Source organism: Tamandua tetradactyla, chromosome 25 (genome assembly GCF_023851605.1).
Source record: "Tamandua tetradactyla isolate mTamTet1 chromosome 25, mTamTet1.pri, whole genome shotgun sequence".
In the NCBI taxonomy this organism is placed as follows: domain Eukaryota; kingdom Metazoa; phylum Chordata; class Mammalia; order Pilosa; family Myrmecophagidae; genus Tamandua; species Tamandua tetradactyla.
In genome coordinates this window covers 20,240,727-20,257,975 of record NC_135351.1, presented here as the reverse complement: position 1 = coordinate 20,257,975, position 17,249 = coordinate 20,240,727, and the positions used below count along the sequence as shown (strand labels likewise).

The 17,249-nt window shown below is 41.3% G+C and overlaps 1 protein-coding gene and 1 long non-coding RNA gene across 2 annotated transcripts in view; one reads left to right on the top strand and one right to left on the bottom strand.

Annotated features, from left to right (window-relative positions):
• Positions 1 to 236: 236 nt before the first annotated feature.
• The window catches only part of STMND1 (stathmin domain containing 1), a 31,564-nt gene continuing 14,551 nt past the window's right edge, over positions 237 to 17,249 (bottom strand). Inside the window, exons 2-6 of the mRNA XM_077143326.1 lie at positions 16,513 to 16,693; positions 12,808 to 12,810; positions 11,871 to 12,022; positions 4,303 to 4,434; positions 237 to 3,712 (exon numbers count right to left, since the gene is read on the bottom strand). Coding sequence (XP_076999441.1) covers positions 3,431 to 3,712; positions 4,303 to 4,434; positions 11,871 to 12,022; positions 12,808 to 12,810; positions 16,513 to 16,693 — 750 coding nt within the window. The 3' untranslated portion in view covers positions 237 to 3,430. The remainder of the gene's footprint in view (positions 3,713 to 4,302; positions 4,435 to 11,870; positions 12,023 to 12,807; positions 12,811 to 16,512; positions 16,694 to 17,249) is intronic.
• LOC143668793 (uncharacterized) overlaps positions 3,220 to 17,249 on the top strand; it is a 28,416-nt gene continuing 14,386 nt past the window's right edge. The window contains exons 1-2 of the long non-coding RNA XR_013168552.1: positions 3,220 to 4,767; positions 5,760 to 5,887. This is a non-coding gene — a long non-coding RNA (uncharacterized LOC143668793). The remainder of the gene's footprint in view (positions 4,768 to 5,759; positions 5,888 to 17,249) is intronic.

Genomic DNA, 17,249 nt, shown 5'->3' with positions numbered 1-17,249 from the left:
TGGTCTATGGATTGAATTGGAGAGGAAATTTATGTATTAATTACTAGAGATTAAAAAATAAAACCTTGTTTTTATGACCCTGTTGTTTAGAATGATTGCAGTTTGTGCTTGCAAGAGCCAACTGCTTTATTGATACAATCATAATTTCTTGCTTCTAAATGACGAGAAAGTTTCAGATTCTTAACTGCAAACACTTTTCTGCCAATAACACTTTGCAAATGTGGGTGGCCAGTGAAATTAATAGCCAAATCATATAATTGTTACTCTTGTCTCTTTTTTGCATGGGCTTTTGAGGGATCTCTGTGTGCTGAATATGAGCTGGGGTGAGGTGAATGCATCTTCCTGAATAGGAGACTGGAGGTGAATTTGCAAAACTGGTTGCACCTGACCTTCAGTGTCATTTGCACTAGTCTTTCACTGAGCTGCAGTGACAGAATAAAACAAGGCAAAACTGTGCGCTGGCCAAACCAATGGTAGCAGCTGCTATTTTCTGAGATATTCAGATCAACGTTTTAAAAACAGAAGTGGAAACATATGTTTTGACTGCTTTTCACTGCAGAAACTCCTAGAAACACAATGGTGAAACTTAACAATGTTTTATCATCAGGAGAGAGATTGCAGAGTGAAAGAAGCAAATTGCAAAACACCTTATGTATCATGATTGCGTTTTTGTAGGGAATAAGTATTAAAGTACACACAGCAAAATGTTAATAGCAGTTATCTTAGGAAGAGGAGAAATGCTGAATTCCTGTTTTTCCCCCTTTATGTTTGGATTTCCTATTACATATTGATTATGTAATTACAAAAATAAAACAAAAAAGTCAGCTGTTTTCTTCTAAAAAGCAATTTAAAATGACAGAGAACACAGTGGTCTCTGTAGTTTATTTTAAAACAATGCTCTTTATTTACCTATTTGGGACAAAAAATTATGGATAACAAATCATGGAACATATTAAAAGTATATTTTTAAATATTACACATTTTTAAAAATGTCATAGAGTATTGCTAGAGTGATTATCAGTAATTTATAACTGTGTCTATTTCTGGGTTTGTAATTCCATTATCAGTAAATATCTAGGATTTGGAGGAGTAAATGCAGAAAATACTGCGTTCTAGAGATGTGTATGTTAAATTGTGAACGGGTATAGATCTTAAATTCTTATAAACAGTGGAGCTTAAATCCTTTAAAAAAATAAATAATGGTCACGGGAAAAAAAGTCAATTTTCTTGAAGTTCAAAAAGAAGTGTTTTCAGCTTCAATCCTACAACATTTTGGAGGCAGGCAGAGCAAGATTCAAATACAGCCTCTATCCCCATTCATGCTAAGTGCTGTGTGGCCTTGGGGAAGTTGCTGAGAGTCTCTGAGCCTTCATTTCCTCATCCCTAAACCCTCAGTAGTTTTTTTTTGTGAGTAGTAATTTACAGCTTCAGAACAGCTCCTGGAATCCAAGGGTTCTCAATTTTAATCATCATCCTTCCCATCTTCTTAGAGTGGACAGTTTCACAAAAGAAAACACACAGACTCTCATTTGGGATGTGTTTCTCTTTTGTGTGTTCAACTCTGTAATGTAGAGAGGTTTTCAGGTCAGGGTGTCAGAGATAATGTTCATTATTACCCTGTACATATTTTAACTCAAAACATGTCCAAGCAACTGTAAATAACAAAGGCAACTGCATAAGATTTCAGGAGAAGGTATTTCTGTATTTCTCACATTTGGAAATTTAATTTATGACAATCACTATAAATTTGTGTTAAATATATTTTTGTCATTTCAATTGTATTTGCGGAGATCTGAATGATAACAGATCTTTTTCTAAGTGTCCTTGTACAATCCTTTTCACTGCTCTGATATTTTATAAGATTGGCACATGCTACCACAGAAGCATGTCTGTAGAAAACCTTGAGATGTATGAATAACATCAGGTTGCTCACATGGGATTTTATGTAAATATGCTATAACTATTATGGCATATTTTAATTTACAGAGTACTTTTAAATACATTTCATTTGCTACAACTCTGTAAAGTGGCTAATCCAGTTTGACATGTAAGGAAATTGAGACACAGAGAGCCTTCCAATGTCACGCTGTAAAAAGTGACTGACTCTCAAAGTTTTGGTTCTGGAATGAGTTTCTGCCACACACACACACACACACACATACACACACACACACCCTGGAGTCCTCAATCCTTCAGGCTATAGAAAGTCAAAGTGCCCATTTTTGAACTCCCAAAGGGAGAGTATAAACGGGATGCTGAGCTGTCCGCAAGTCAGATTGGCACTGTCCCCAGCCCCTGGTTTCCAGGCCAACCAGCCATCTTCTGTTCTCCTGCTCCTGGGGCGGGTCATCCAGTAACCAAATACTGATCCTACACTCCTGTGCCATTCACTTTCAAAGAACAAAAATGCAACCACAACCAAAGCAGACACAGTCCTTCGACTGGTTGGAACTGAACATTTCTAGTGACAAAGATGGAATCCTAACAGGCATGCAGGGTGAAAAGTGCAAAGATGAACTGTCCAGTGCGCCAAAAGGGCAATCTGGAGAGAGGGGACTGACCCAGAACAGAGATTTAAGGAAATCTTCCCAGGAGAAGTGATGTCTGAGCTCAAACATGAAAAACAAGAAGGCACTGGTCAAGTAAAGTTGCAAGAAAGGGAGAGGGGGAGGAGGGGACAGCATGTGCAATGGTCCAGGGGCTGGGGAAAGTATGGCCGGTTTGAGGAACTGAAAGATGTTCAGTACGGGTGAGATCCTTACAGATCACATAAGGGGCTCTGCACAGAAGGACTTTAAGCAGAGAATTGTTGGGTCAAGTTCAGGAAGGCTGTTATCTCAATTCCTATGAATGATGATGGAATGACCTAAACTAAGTAGACAGGGGAAAGCATGAAAGTGGATGCAAGAGGTCTTTAGAAGGTAAACTGACAGGACCTGCTAATTGCTTGGATGTGGGTGGTGAGGAAGTGGGAAGAGCGAAGGTGTAATTCCCATAGGATGAGGGCCAGTGAGCTCCTCAGCTCACAGAAGCAAGGGCACTGTCCTAGGACCTGTGCAAGGACAGGCAAAGGGTAAGCACAGCCAAGGGGCAGATGCAAAAAGGAACGGGCTGCATTTGGCACACACCATAGGGTAAGCTGGAAGGTGCTTATAAAATTAAAGGCATTTTCACAATATATGAAGCCACACTGAAGGAGAATGCCAATCTTAAAATATCTAAGCTGGTCAAAACTTTCCTTTTTTAGCTAATCTAGCTATTTAATTGGCTCAACCTCCAGCCTATGCTACTCAGGCAATTGTGCCTAGCCAAAGACAGAAGTCTGAATGGGGTAGGGCCAGTGAGTCAAAGAAAAACATGAGACATGTCGAGAATGTCACAGCTGGGGAGAATAGACACATTTTTACTAAACTCGCCTAAAATGGCTTTATCAGAATATGTCATCCGCTTGGTTGTAGGACATATCTGACTCCACGACCCCAATGCCTTCATAATTATAGTTTATATCATTTGAGGCTGCGTCGCTGTTACTCTTCTTTCTTTTCAGCGGCTTTCCTCCTTGCGGGTGAAATGGTTCGGGCACAGAACCCCCAGTTTTAAGTCCTTTGGCAAAGGGAACCTCGGTGCCGGCCAGTCCAGCTGAATCTGAGAGACTGGCTGGGGGCAACAGCCGATCACTCCGTAGCCTTTTTCTTATTTCTTCTTCTTTGGTCTGAAAAAGAAGATTAAAGAATGGAAAACAGCCCGAATAACTTTCTACAAATTCTCATTAATGTTGCACGTAACTAACATTTGCAGCGTCTCTCTTTTATTGTTGTCGTTTAGCAAACACTAGTTGAGGACTGGCTGCTGAAGATGGCACAGCCCCAGCCCTTGTGCCAGGCTGCACCTGGGCACAAGGGCCGAGGGGGTGGGGCTTTAGGGGCCACAGGTGCAAAGGCTTCAGCAATTGCTGTCAGATGATCTATAGTGCCTCCTCTCAGCTCCCCGCCCCAACCCATCCCCTACCCCCAATTAAAGCTCTCCTTTTTTCTTATGAAGGAAACTCCATACTTAATTCTGAGAATTGGGTCTTGTTGGTAATCCAGCCAACTTCAAGATACTGCTTTATTCTTTTACAACATGGAGAATATTTTAGAAAAATCACACATCTAAGGATACAGCCTAAGAAGCATAGAGATCATTAAAACCGTGAACACAAATCCATGCAATTGAGACTGCTGATTCGGAAAGTTCTGGCGCGGGCGCATTTTAGCACGCAGCGGGCGCTTCTCAACCTGGAGCACCCCAGAGCTCGAGTACCTTCCGACGGTCCTCCGCAGCCTGCATCTTCTCTTCTATGTCCTTCCTGGTGAGGTCACTGACGGCCTTTTTGATCTTCAGTTTTTTGAGTCTGGCTGGTGGCTTTCTCAGCGGCTTCTCAATCGTATTCACCTGGAGGAAAACACTTCTTTAAAATGGAGAAACATTCATCGGCAGAGAGAAGAGGGTAGAAAAAGGTAGAAGAGTTTAAAATGTTCGTCCTAAAAATGTTAACTTTCTAGTAGCTGACTAAAGCAACAACATGAGAGCCTGCAACAGCCGACAATGCCTACAGATAAAATCTATCAGATGCCTAGAAAAATGCTGGCTGTTTATTACAGAAAACACAGCAAAAATGCAAAGATGTTCTGAAACTGGACGGAAGAGCACTTCGGAGAAAATCATCTTGAGAATGACTACAAGGTGGAAAAAGATGGCGAATGAGCAATGCATTTGTAGTTCAAGGTAAAAAGTTAAACTCGATGCTTTTATAATCTATAAGGGGCAAGTTATGAATTTCACTTGGGAGAGAGAGAATCATTTTTACTACTTTTGGTCTCATGGAGGAGAGACAACAATCATCAAGCAACAGCAGTACACAGAATAGACTTGCTGCTTGGTACTTTACAAATGTTTCCACGATACCTTAAAAAAAAAGTCCCTTTTTATATGCTTGACTACCTTTTAAATAGTTCAGTGCAGTAAAGAGTTTCTGGTTGTAATTTGTAGTTACCAAAAAGTAAAATTGCTGGAGAAGATTTATAAAGAAAGTCTTGTCTACATGTTTTTCTTTTTCAAAATTAGTTTTTATTATATATATTTAAAAAAAAAAAAACCTTAAAATGCTACCTAAACAAGTGATTTCCTAATCCTCCATTTAACCACCCAGCCCCCCAACCTCACTCCTCAGCATAAACCTTTAAGTTTGCTGTTTTTCCAGGCATTCTCTATGCATATGTATTTATATACATATATGTGAGTGTGCAAGTACATGTGCAATGTTAAACAAAACACAAATGGGAATAAACCAGATACACTGCTGTGCAATTTGCTTTCTTCACTTAATTTAATATAGACAGCTTTCTAGGTCAGTATGAAGAGATTTATTATGCCTGGGGAAAGTTTGAATGAACTTCATTATAAAATGAACTGATTATTGTTCTAGATAATTTCTCTAAAGACTTTTTTTTAAAAGACAAAAGAACCATTGATATCACCAGGGTGTGACTATGTGTGAGCCCTTAAACTCTAAGCCTTGGCTTCCTCATTTGTAAAATAGGTCTAGTAATACTGACTTCACAATATTGTTTGGAAAAAAAAGTACTATAAATATATTGAACCTAACTATATTAAACACAGTGTATAGTTGCTATGTGCATGCAGACATGTTTATATTTAGCCTCAATAAATGGTAGCGCGTTTTCACTCAATGAAAGCCATGACTTTTTCAATGACAGTACTAAAATCCTAAAGAGGACACAACATGTGTCACCAGCAGGAGGAATGGGAATCGGATGTGTTCTGACCAGGAACCAGGAGGCTGACCTTTAACCAGCCTCTACTCCCAGTGGCCGAGTGTCCTGAGGTAAGTCCCCTCCTCTTTGGACTTAGTTTACTCAGCTGTAAAACAATGAGGACAGAGCTGCTAAGGTTCCCTCCATCTTTAAAAAAAAATCTACGCTATTCAGGAGAGTCTTTTTAAGGAAAAGCATTTATGGATGTTTCAGCTCAGTTGCAGTCAGAAATTTTTTTCACCACATGAAAACCATGGATGTATGTCAGAGCAGGTTTTATTCTTCCACTGTTTATGACAATTGGCTTCTCAGGCTTCCTGCTGGCAAAAGCCCAAATGAGGGACATACTTGCTAGGAGAGCTCCACTATAGCTACTGTGAAATCGGCATAAAAATGGTCTTTTAGGATGTTCACTCACAGGGAGCTAAAAGAAAATTAAATAGTAATCCAAGGTCCAGAAAAGAAAAGATTTTACAACCTTGACTAAAATCATGAGGTCGATAGTTGTGAGAGAACATTGGATTTTCCTTTGGATAGACTCTTCCTCACTTGTAAAGCAGGTTTAATAATACTGACTTCACAATATTATTGGGGAAAAAAGCACTATGAATATACTGTATCTATCTTACTATATTATATACAGTGTATAGAAGCCATATGCATACGTACATATGTATATTTAACCTCAATAAATGGTAGCATGTGTTCATTCATGACATGTCATGATTTTGTCAATGACAGCCCACAAAATCAGAAAGAGGACATAACCTTTGTCACAAAGAAGAATGAAAAGTGGACATATACTGGACCAGAAACAGGAGGCTTTATTTCAAAATGATTCCTATGAAGTCATGTACTTCCTCCACCCTCCTGAAAGCTAGGCTTACCCATGCAGCCTTCTTCCTCTCTGGTGTCTGACACTATATTTAAAAGACTCCAGAGACCTGCAGAAAGCAATCTGTATTCTTACCACTGGGTTCTACGAAGTCAGGACTTGTCACGCATTAGCACTTAAAAGCATAAGAATGATCCCATTATTCTTAAAAAAAAAAAAAAAAGGTGCTAACCGTGGAACTTGTTTTTACAAATCAACTTTCAAACCTATAGAAGTTACCAGATCAATGATTTCCTTTAAGATGCCGTCAGCGGACTGCCAAGCCTAAAGTTGCTGTGATGAGATGTGGGTCTCGTTTCTAGCCACGCGAACTTCTATGCATTGCTTCTTGCATCTGCTGTGTACTCCAGAGAGCTGTCCTAATTAACTGTTGACCTTGAGTTGAACCTACCTTGGCTTTGCTTTCTTCTTTGAGTCTTGTGCATAGAATGGCCCTGGGCCAAAGCTTTCCTTCCGCATGAGGTTTGTTCAGCCTTGTTCCATCACTTCTAGACCTCACGGGAAGGTCGCTCTGAGCCCTAGCTGGCATTGTTTAGTCTTAACCCAGACAACTTCCTCCTCCTTTAAAACCTCCCCAGGAGTTTGAACAAATAGTGTTAGAGGCTCTGATGTGATGTGAACAAGTTAGAAGTCACCCTGAGATGGGAATAAACTTTTACTAGAGACAGGAGGGTTCAAAAGCAGCTTCTCAGACCCTTGGTAGGGAGACCCGCGGGGTGCAAAGAGGCAGAGAGAAGCGAGTTTGGGATAAAACACACTTAAACTGGATCCTACCTATGTGGATAAATGAGCACCAATCACATCCCTCTAGAGAGATCTATGCTAATCCACACGATACTGATAATTGTGCATACAACCAGACCACACAAATAACATAGCCGTTTAAATCTCATCAGGATGTTAAAAAATACTCTGAAAGATTCATGTAATCTGACAAGTTGCCTTTTAATATTTTATTTCTGTCATTTTAATTCCTTTTGAGTAAGCGTAAAATCTATTAGTATGATATGCTTGATAGCTGGTCTTCTACATGGCACTATGAAATTGCTTTAGTACTTGCCAGCAAGGAAAAGATAAAAATTAAGAAAAAAGACAAAAGGGAGCCCCTGCAATGGACACAGATCCATGGACCTCTAGAGGCTGGCTCACAGGGGATCCCCCTGATTCAGTGGGTGAATGGAGGACTTTCATTTTTCAACATTCTTTATTACATTTCACTCTGATAACTGAATTAAAGATGATAAAACTAAGAAGATCTATGTATAAAATTCTCTTGTATTTAAGAGTATAGTAGATCTACATGTCTTCTTTTTCAAGTATTCTCTCATTTGCTCAATTGATTCCCATAACATTAAATTTTTTTCTATACCAATGAAGAAATAGTGTTTACATATCTGATTGGATTCATCACATTTCAATTAACTGCTGACATTATATATATATATATATATATTTTTTTTTTTTTGGCCAACTCCTTTTTATTTCCCTTGACTCTCTGATTTGTTTTGTAGCCAATTATATCTGGGGTTTTTTCCTCTTAAGAAATGTTAAGCATCAGACAGTTAAAAGCATTAACTGTCTAATAATATTTCCATTCTTACTGCTGGCTCCCCGCTGAGCCCTTCAATATTCATTCTCTTCTTTTTACATTGGCCTCATGAGGTTTCCCAAAATATGAAAGACAGCTGATGCTGACCTGCTCTGATCACCAAGCAATCATACCTCTTCTTCATCTATGTACTCTTCCTTGGTCTACCAAGGAAGCTTATTATTTCTGAAATGTTACATTTTCAGGAATATGTTAGAATTCTCTTTCACAATGCATGGGGGCTACAGTTTCAGAAGCTTTCATCCTTCAGAGCTTTCTGCTAAATGGGGGAGCTGGCTTGGCGTGCATGCTTTTACCTCTGGGGTGCTGGTTCGCGGCCTGGCTGCACACAGCCAGGGGAGCTCCTGGGGAGCTTTCAGAAGTTCTGATGCCAGGTTCCACTCCCGCAGTGGGCTGAGGTGGGGCCTGGGCACCAGGAGCTTTGAAAGCTCCCCAGGTGATTCGAATGTGCAGCCAGGTTAAGAACCAGAGCTTCAGGGTATAAAACACAGAGCTGTGTGTGGCTGTCCTGGTCTGCAAGCCTTGGAACATCTGGGCCCCGTACCAAAAGGGGATGACAGGGAGAATTGTGTTATTCTTACCTTATTCCTTATTCCTTACACATTTAAGCCCTTTTGAGAACATGCCAAAGATCTTTCTAGCAAGATTCTGTTTCTCATATAATATGAAAATAGTCATTATTATCTTTGGTTCATTTGATGTTATTGAAAATCAAGCACATAGTTTTCATTTTTTAGTAAACACATTTTTCCCCCCACAATGTAGCTCATTAATTAACCTGTCTCCCACACAGTATGAATGAATGAACTTCTCTGGCATTTCATTCAATGAAAAATGTTTCAACGTTATTCCCAGTGGCATCACCATCAAGGTGTCGATAATATTTCCCTTAAGAAGCATCGTTTAGCTGCGCAACGTCTCCCCGATCTGTCCCGCTCCACTCAGACTGTCCTCCTGTCCCCCTCCACTCAGACTGCCCTCCTGTCCCCGCTCCACTCAGACTGCCCTCCTGTCCCCGCTCCACTCAGACTGCCTTCCTGTCCCCTCCACTCAGACTGCCCTCCTGTCCCCGCTCCACTCAGACTGCCCTCCTGTCCCCGCTCCACTCAGACTGCCCTCCTGTCCCCTCCACTCAGACTGCCCTCCTGTCCCCGCTCCACTCAGACTGCCCTCCTGTCCCCGCTCCACTCAGACTGCCCTCCTGTCCCCTCTCCACTCAGACTGCCCTCCTGTCCCCCTCCACTCAGACTGCCCTCCTGTCCCCTTCCACTCAGACTGCCCTCCTGTCCCCCCTCCACTCAGACTGCCCTCCTGTCCCCCCTCTACTCAGACTGCCCTCCTGTCCCCCTCCACTCAGACTGCCCTCCTGTCCCCTCTCCACTCAGACTGCCCTCCTGTCCCCCTCCACTCAGACTGCCCTCCTGTCCCCTTCCACTCAGACTGCCCTCCTGTCCCCTTCCACTCAGACTGCCCTCCTGTCCCCCCTCCACTCAGACTGCCCTCCTGTCCCCTCTCCACTCAGACTGCCTTCCTGTCCCCTCCACTCAGACTGCCCTCCTGTCCCCGCTCCACTCAGACTGCCCTCCTGTCCCCGCTCCACTCAGACTGCCCTCCTGTCCCCTCCACTCAGACTGCCCTCCTGTCCCCGCTCCACTCAGACTGCCCTCCTGTCCCCGCTCCACTCAGACTGCCCTCCTGTCCCCTCTCCACTCAGACTGCCCTCCTGTCCCCCTCCACTCAGACTGCCCTCCTGTCCCCTTCCACTCAGACTGCCCTCCTGTCCCCCCTCCACTCAGACTGCCCTCCTGTCCCCCCTCTACTCAGACTGCCCTCCTGTCCCCCTCCACTCAGACTGCCCTCCTGTCCCCTCTCCACTCAGACTGCCCTCCTGTCCACCTCCACTCAGACTGCCCTCCTGTCCCCTTCCACTCAGACTGCCCTCCTGTCCCCTTCCACTCAGACTGCCCTCCTGTCCCCCCTCCACTCAGACTGCCCTCCTGTCCCCTCTCCACTCAGACTGCCCTCCTGTCCCCTCTGCACTCAGACTGCTCTCCTGTCCCCCTCCACTCAGACTGCCCTCCTGTCCCCTTCCACTCAGACTGTCCTCCTGTCCCCACTCAACTCAGACTGCCCTCCTGTCCCCCCTCCATTCACACTGCCCTCGTCTTTTCCTTTTGACACGGAGACTCACCGATAGCTAGAAAATCTCCCCTCCCCATCCATATTGGAAGGCCATCTTTCCTGTAATATTTTCAAATAAGATAAGTTACTTCAAAATGCCCTGCATCATGATAGTGTCATGCAATAGCAGTTGTTATGAGATTGACATTATCTTTTCCATTATAGCGTCTATTATTTTTTTACCTTCCCCTTTCCCTCTATATCCTTTTATTATTGGTTGCCTGATGAAGTCGTTCATAATATTTGGCAAATTCTTCTCCTTTCCCCAGATCCCTTCAGCAGGACTCATTTTCCTTCTTCATTAAAAAAAAACATGCCTCTTTGGCTTTTTTCCATGAATTCTCAACATTCCCTAAGCACACAAAGAATAGTACCTTTATGCAGACACTAAGTGAGGTCTAGGTGACAAATTTGATTTAAATAATGAATCTTTTTATTCCACATTACACTGTTCTCCCTATAACCCAGGGTCAGGCAACTGCTGAGTAAGTGGTCTTTGATGTAATTTTGGTCTCTATTCCCACCATTTCTGGTTCTTTTCTTTTCATTAATTTCTTCCCAGACTTCTTTTCCTTGATATTTCTTCCTCTCATCTCTTTTCTGACTATTTTTCAAGCATACTAGCAGTGTCACTGGGATTTCCCATTGATGATCTTCAAAGCTTAAAAGAACCCAAAACCCAAAACAAAATACAGCAAATAAAACAACAGCAACAGCAGAACCCATGAACCTCCAAGCAGGTTTACATAGAACATCCTTAAAAAAAAGAAAATTAGAGCTCTAAACTTTGGACGCAACCAGCTGGACTCGGAGTAAAAATATTACTCAAGCTAAGGAAAAACAATGACAGATTAGTCGAGATGAAGCAACAAAGAAAAATAATGGCATAATAATTTCTATAAATGTGTTTATTTCCTCAGTTTTTACTTTATCGTGTGTGTGTGTATAAATGTATAGACATATCTGCTTTAGCTTTGGCAATTAAAAGTGCTTTCTTACGAATAAGTTAGACTTCTGTCTTATATTTCTAATGCTCCAGTATGGTACCTAGTACTTAATAAAATTGTTCTTAATAAAATAGCTGAAATAAGACAGTTATTGAAAGCAAGTTATTGAATGAAAGGAGCTTATGCCTCAAATTTAGTAAAACATAACATATTTTATTGGATTCACTAATCCAATAAATTCAGAAAAGGACTCTGTTGAGGAAGATGTGTGAGGACATGGAGGAATTTATGTGAGAAAAGACTGGCTTAGATAAATGCTGCAACTGTAACTCTGAAATGCACAGGCTGGAAAAAAATGACTCATAATCATATCCTATAACTACATTTAACTATAACCTAATGTTTATTATAAAATTACTTGCCATGACATCATATGCTTCTCCATTTCTAAATACTTTACTGTGGCTTTGTATTATTCCTTGAACAATTAGTTCCTCTAGGATGTCCGATGACTTCTGCCGCTCTCGATTCTCTAGGTGTTGGGGTTTACTGATTAATCCATTGGTCACTAGGTCTTCCAAAGGAAAAGGAAAATAAAAAAGGAAGATTAAATTTAAGCATGAAGAGTTTTATTAAGCAAATGCTTCATGGATGCCTTATTAATCATGCTACTTAATTAAATCTTAATCTCACCTAAATATCTGTTTCAGATAAATCTCTGTAATCCTTTGAAGTTCAAATTTTCTTAATGTTCTTAAAGAGAGCACACATCAACATAATACACTGTTTACCTAGCAGATCACATACAAACATAACAAACAATAGCCTTTCATGTGCTGCTATGTACCACTTTTTTTGTTGTAACAACACTTATACACTTGGGCATGAAGACATGAATTCTCTACACTAATTATAAAGCTAAACCACAGCGAAGAATGAGACATTCTTTTGGTAACTCTTATGAGTTATGGTTTGGTCTCTATGCTTTGTATACAAAGGATAAACAGCATGATGTTGCCAAGAGATTTCTAGTTGTGTGCAATCCTGAGTTTACAATTACGCCATCTGCTAGATCTATATAAGTAAAACGAAGCCTTTTGAAAGGAGTCTTAGGGCCAAATCATAGTTAGAGTAGAGTGTTATCAACTAGATTTTCATAAGTGATTCTAAAAATTAGCACTGAAATAATCTGCCTTAATGAGGGAGACCCCTTCTCCCCCAATTACAAATCATCAATTATATAAATAAGCAGCTACTTTGGCCATGCTGCATTATGAAATAAATATGACTGGTTTGTGGGGCCAAATACAATTTTCTTGTCAGAGATGACATAACACAGAGTTCTCAGAAATGGGCAACCTTCTATTCTATTCTGGAAGCATCAGGAAGTCCCAATAGTAGCTAAGTCCATTCCACTTAGAGGACAGAGCCCTCTTATGAAAATTTCTAATCTCACTGGTAGATAAAGACAGCTTTCATGAATTTGTGATGGAAAGATAGAAAACAACAGCAACCACCCCACACCAATCAGATGTCTCTCACTTCAAAATATTAGCCTACCTATTAGAAAGATTCTTTCACTAACCATGCAAGCACCTCCAACAAATTCCCTACCACCTTACTACCGGCCATGCTTCTAACCCAGGCGTGTGTGTGAGAGAGACCAAGAGCTCGTTTTAAAGTACTCTATGCAGGCTTTGGTCTATCGTGGTAGAAATCTGTCTTCCAGGCAGACAAAACAGAAACTTAAATCAACAGAGAAAAATTCAATGAAAAGGTTAGAGGTGACACCCCTTTGAGGAGTTAGAATGATTTTGTCAGAACATGGACTTATCTGGAAGGTTCACAGTAATGGTAGTGATTATTTAATGAGTGTATAGATTCCGGGCACTGTACTAACATCTAATTACATAAAAGATCTGATTCAAATATCACCTCCATAAGAGACCTATTGTCATCTGTATCTTACACATGAACAAACCGATGAGAGATAGGCTCATTCACCTGCCCAGGGTGACATAGGTAAGAAATGAACTAACCAGATTTGAATCCAAGTCTGTCTGACTTTGCACTTGTGGTCTTCACTGCCTCCCTCTGCTCCCTCCCAAGTGTATCATGCAAACGGTTCCCACTGGTTGTGTTCCACTTCTCTCTCAGGACACTTCTGCAAAGAATGTCAACCTTGACATCTGTCACTAACACTGCGATATTACGTTTACCATTTTGATTCCATTCTTTCTGAGTCCACGAAAGTATCTGGCTTGACATTTACATTGGCCTATTTATGCAGAGCCCCCTGGGATATGTCAGTCATTTCAATTTATTTTCATGATTTCTTGGGACACTGGATATTGGGGAATGTTGAAAAATAACTGTCCTTTCTGACTGTCAAAGTAATACATGCTCACTGTAGAAAACCTAGAAAAATATAGAAAAGAATGGGAGAAGAAAAATGACCATACTCTTACCCAGAGATTACCATTGTTAATAGGTAAATTATTATTTTTATAAATGTAGCATCATATTGAACATACGGTCTTATTTCCTGTGTAGTTAGCATTTACATGAGCATTTTATCATGCCATTAAAAATTATTCACAAGTGAAAAAATGAAATCATACAAGAAAATATGGGTGAGTTTCTTTTTAACCTTTGTATAAAGGAAGGCTTTCTAACTGACTAATCCAGATTCAATGAAAGAAAAGACTGATCAATTTTACTGCATTATAAAAAAAATTTGCATAGCAAAAAAATGCATATATATAACACAAGTTAAAGATAACATGTACCTCCTGACTTGAAGTGCTAAGGACAGTATCATCTTAGGTATTCTTGCCAAAAATGCATATTCTCAACCAACCGTGAAGAGATATCAGATAAACCCAGATTGAGGAACATTCTACAAAATGGATGGCCTATACTTTCCAAATAAATCCAGGTCATAAAACGCAAGGAAAACTGATGCAGTGTTCCAGATGAAAGGAGATTAAACCCACTGACAAATAAATTAAACGTGATTTTGGATTAGATCCTGAATCAGACATTTATTTATAAAGGACATGGGTGAGACCATTGACAAAATTTGGAAATGGTCTGCCGATTAGATAACAGAATTGCATCAGTTAATTTCCCGATTTTGATCATTATACTATGGTTATGGGGAGAATGTTCTTGCTTAGAGAGTAAAGTAGCATTATGTATGTCACTTTCAGAAAAATATACTTGTCTATGAAAGAGAGGGAGAGAAAGGGAGAGAGACAAGATGATGCAAAAGTGGTAAAATGTTTAATATTTGGGGAAATTGGTAAAAGAATATAGATATTCTTTTTGTTGCAGCTTTTTCCTAAATCTGGAAATATTCAAACTAAAAAGTTTTTTAAAAAAGACAAAGGAAATACTTAGGAAATATTGTTAGTGCTGAGCAGACTTTTAATAAATATCCTCTGTGGCTGTGGGAAGCAGGGGTAAAACTGGGTGAAAAACAAATATAATGTCCAGGGCACTTGTTTTTAATTCATGTAGTAAGATCCTTCCTGAAAACGGATTGGCACTGTATGTTAGAAAAACCTGCCTTGAGAGTGCACTCCCCATACCCCACACTATTTTTTTCTTTGTATACTGTATGGTGGGGGTCACCTTTCATTCTTCTTCCATGTGGGTGCCATTCCCTTACTGCAGCACCATTTGCTGAATTTTTAGTCTGTTTGCTTGCATGTTTGGGAAGTGCATGGGCCAGGAATCGAACCCGGGTCTCCTGCATGGCAGGCGAGAATTCTACCACTGAACCACCCTCACACCCCATCCCCACACAGCTTTTAACAGTAAACACCCGGCAGGAGTTCTCTTTCTCCAGGCTGGCCAAGGTCTCCATCGTCCTAACAATCTTAGTCTGTTAATGGCACAGCTATTCAGCATTTGTGCTGCAATGTAGCAGAGAGGTGCAGTGACAGAACTATCAGGGAGAAAGAGAAGAAAATGTACATTCTGGCCCAGCCCACAGCAGAGAGGAGGGGCCTGTCCCTGCACTGCGTTCTCCTAACTCCCCCTTCTTTCTCAGAGGTCACAGCAACACCACATCAGAACTGCCAGACGAGGGTAAATATTAAAATCCGTGATAAACCCGAGTGTGCCAGGAAAGTCAACGGGGAAAAAAATTCTCATTTATTAACGTGTTTACTTTCCAATCTCAACTTGTACCCAGGGAAGAAACTAGAGCCACATGAAATGAAATGAAATTCCTCCCCCCGAACAAAACAGAGTACTTTTCCCTGGGGTCTGCGAAGTTCAATTTTTTTTTCAAAGGCTGATAAAATATAAACATGGTCTCTTAAATCAGCACCGGGGGGTAACTCACAGAAAAGGAAAGCATGCCACAGGAAAAACCACAAATAGCACACCGGGTTGCAATTACTTCTATTATGTTTAATTTGAAAGATTTCTTTATTGTGCAGTGGCTGATATTTTGGATGGGGAGAGATGGTGGTTTTACTTATTTTTTCAAAGGTAAAACTTTTTCCTGGAAAGAGATTAACATGGCTGGAGTTTGAAGGGATTTATTTAGCTAAATTCTATGCTTCTCCTATTCCTAAAACCCATTCCCATGCCCCAATAACGGCTCTTAGTTATTATTATTTAAAGAGATTTTAGTTACGTCTTCACCAACAGCATTGGTGGTTAGTATTACTTACTCACAAAGTGAGGCCCTAAGGTTAAATTCTAATGTCTTAGACACAGGACTTGGACATTGAAAGGGCTGCAATGCCCACAAAGAATTCAAAGAAAGGCCACCAAATACACTTTATAAGATACATTTAGCAGAGCTGCAAGGGTAGTTCAGTGGTAGAATTCTCGCCTGCCCGCATTGATTCCCAGTCCATGCACTCCCTGTACCCACCCCACCCCCTGCAAAAAAAATGAAAGAAAAAAGTCTACAAATTGTGCTGCAATAATGAGGTAGTCACGTGGAAAAAGAATGAAATGTGACCCCCACGTACAGCTTACAAAAAATCACAAAACATTTAGGGAAACAGTGTCTGGTGGAAATCAACAAGGATGGGTTTTTACCTGGATTCAGTCGTCCATTTCGTCCACGCAGAGATGGGGAGCTTTCTGGAATGCTTCCGGGTAAGCTTCCCAGCTGGGCCTGGCCCTCCAGCCCTTCGGCCCTGCCCCCCGCGTCTCTGGGGAGCGCAGCTTCGGTCTGGGGGCTGCAGTGCTCCCCGGGATGACTCCCACCGACATCAGCCTGTGAAAGGGAAAGGCTGCGTGAGAGGTGAGATTTCCTAGACAACGGTTCCTGGAGACCGACACCTGCTCTGTGATATTTTGTGGACAAGTATCGGTGGGAGGCAGAGTCACGGCCCAGGAGGTTGCCATGCCCTGATCCCTTGGAACCTGCGGAGGTGACTTTATATGGCAAAAAGCGCTTTGCAGATGTGACTAAATTAAGGATCTCTTGAATCCGGGAGATCATCATTATTCAGGTGGACCCCAAATGTCATCATGGGTGTCATTATGAGAGGGAGGTACAGGAAGATGTGACGCCACAAGAGGAGAAGGTGGTGTGAGGAGAGAGGCAGAGAAAGGTTTGAAGGTGCCACACTTTGAAGGTGGAGGAACAGGCTGCAGCCAGGGAGTGTAAGGAACAGGGACCTGGAAGCTGGAAAAGACAAGGAAAAGGGCTGTCTCCTCAGAAGCTCCAAAAGAACCAGCACCTGACTGTGCCCAGTGAAACCGATTTTGGGCTTCTGATCTCCAGAACCGTAAGGGAATAAACGTGTGTTTTTTAAGCCACTAAATTC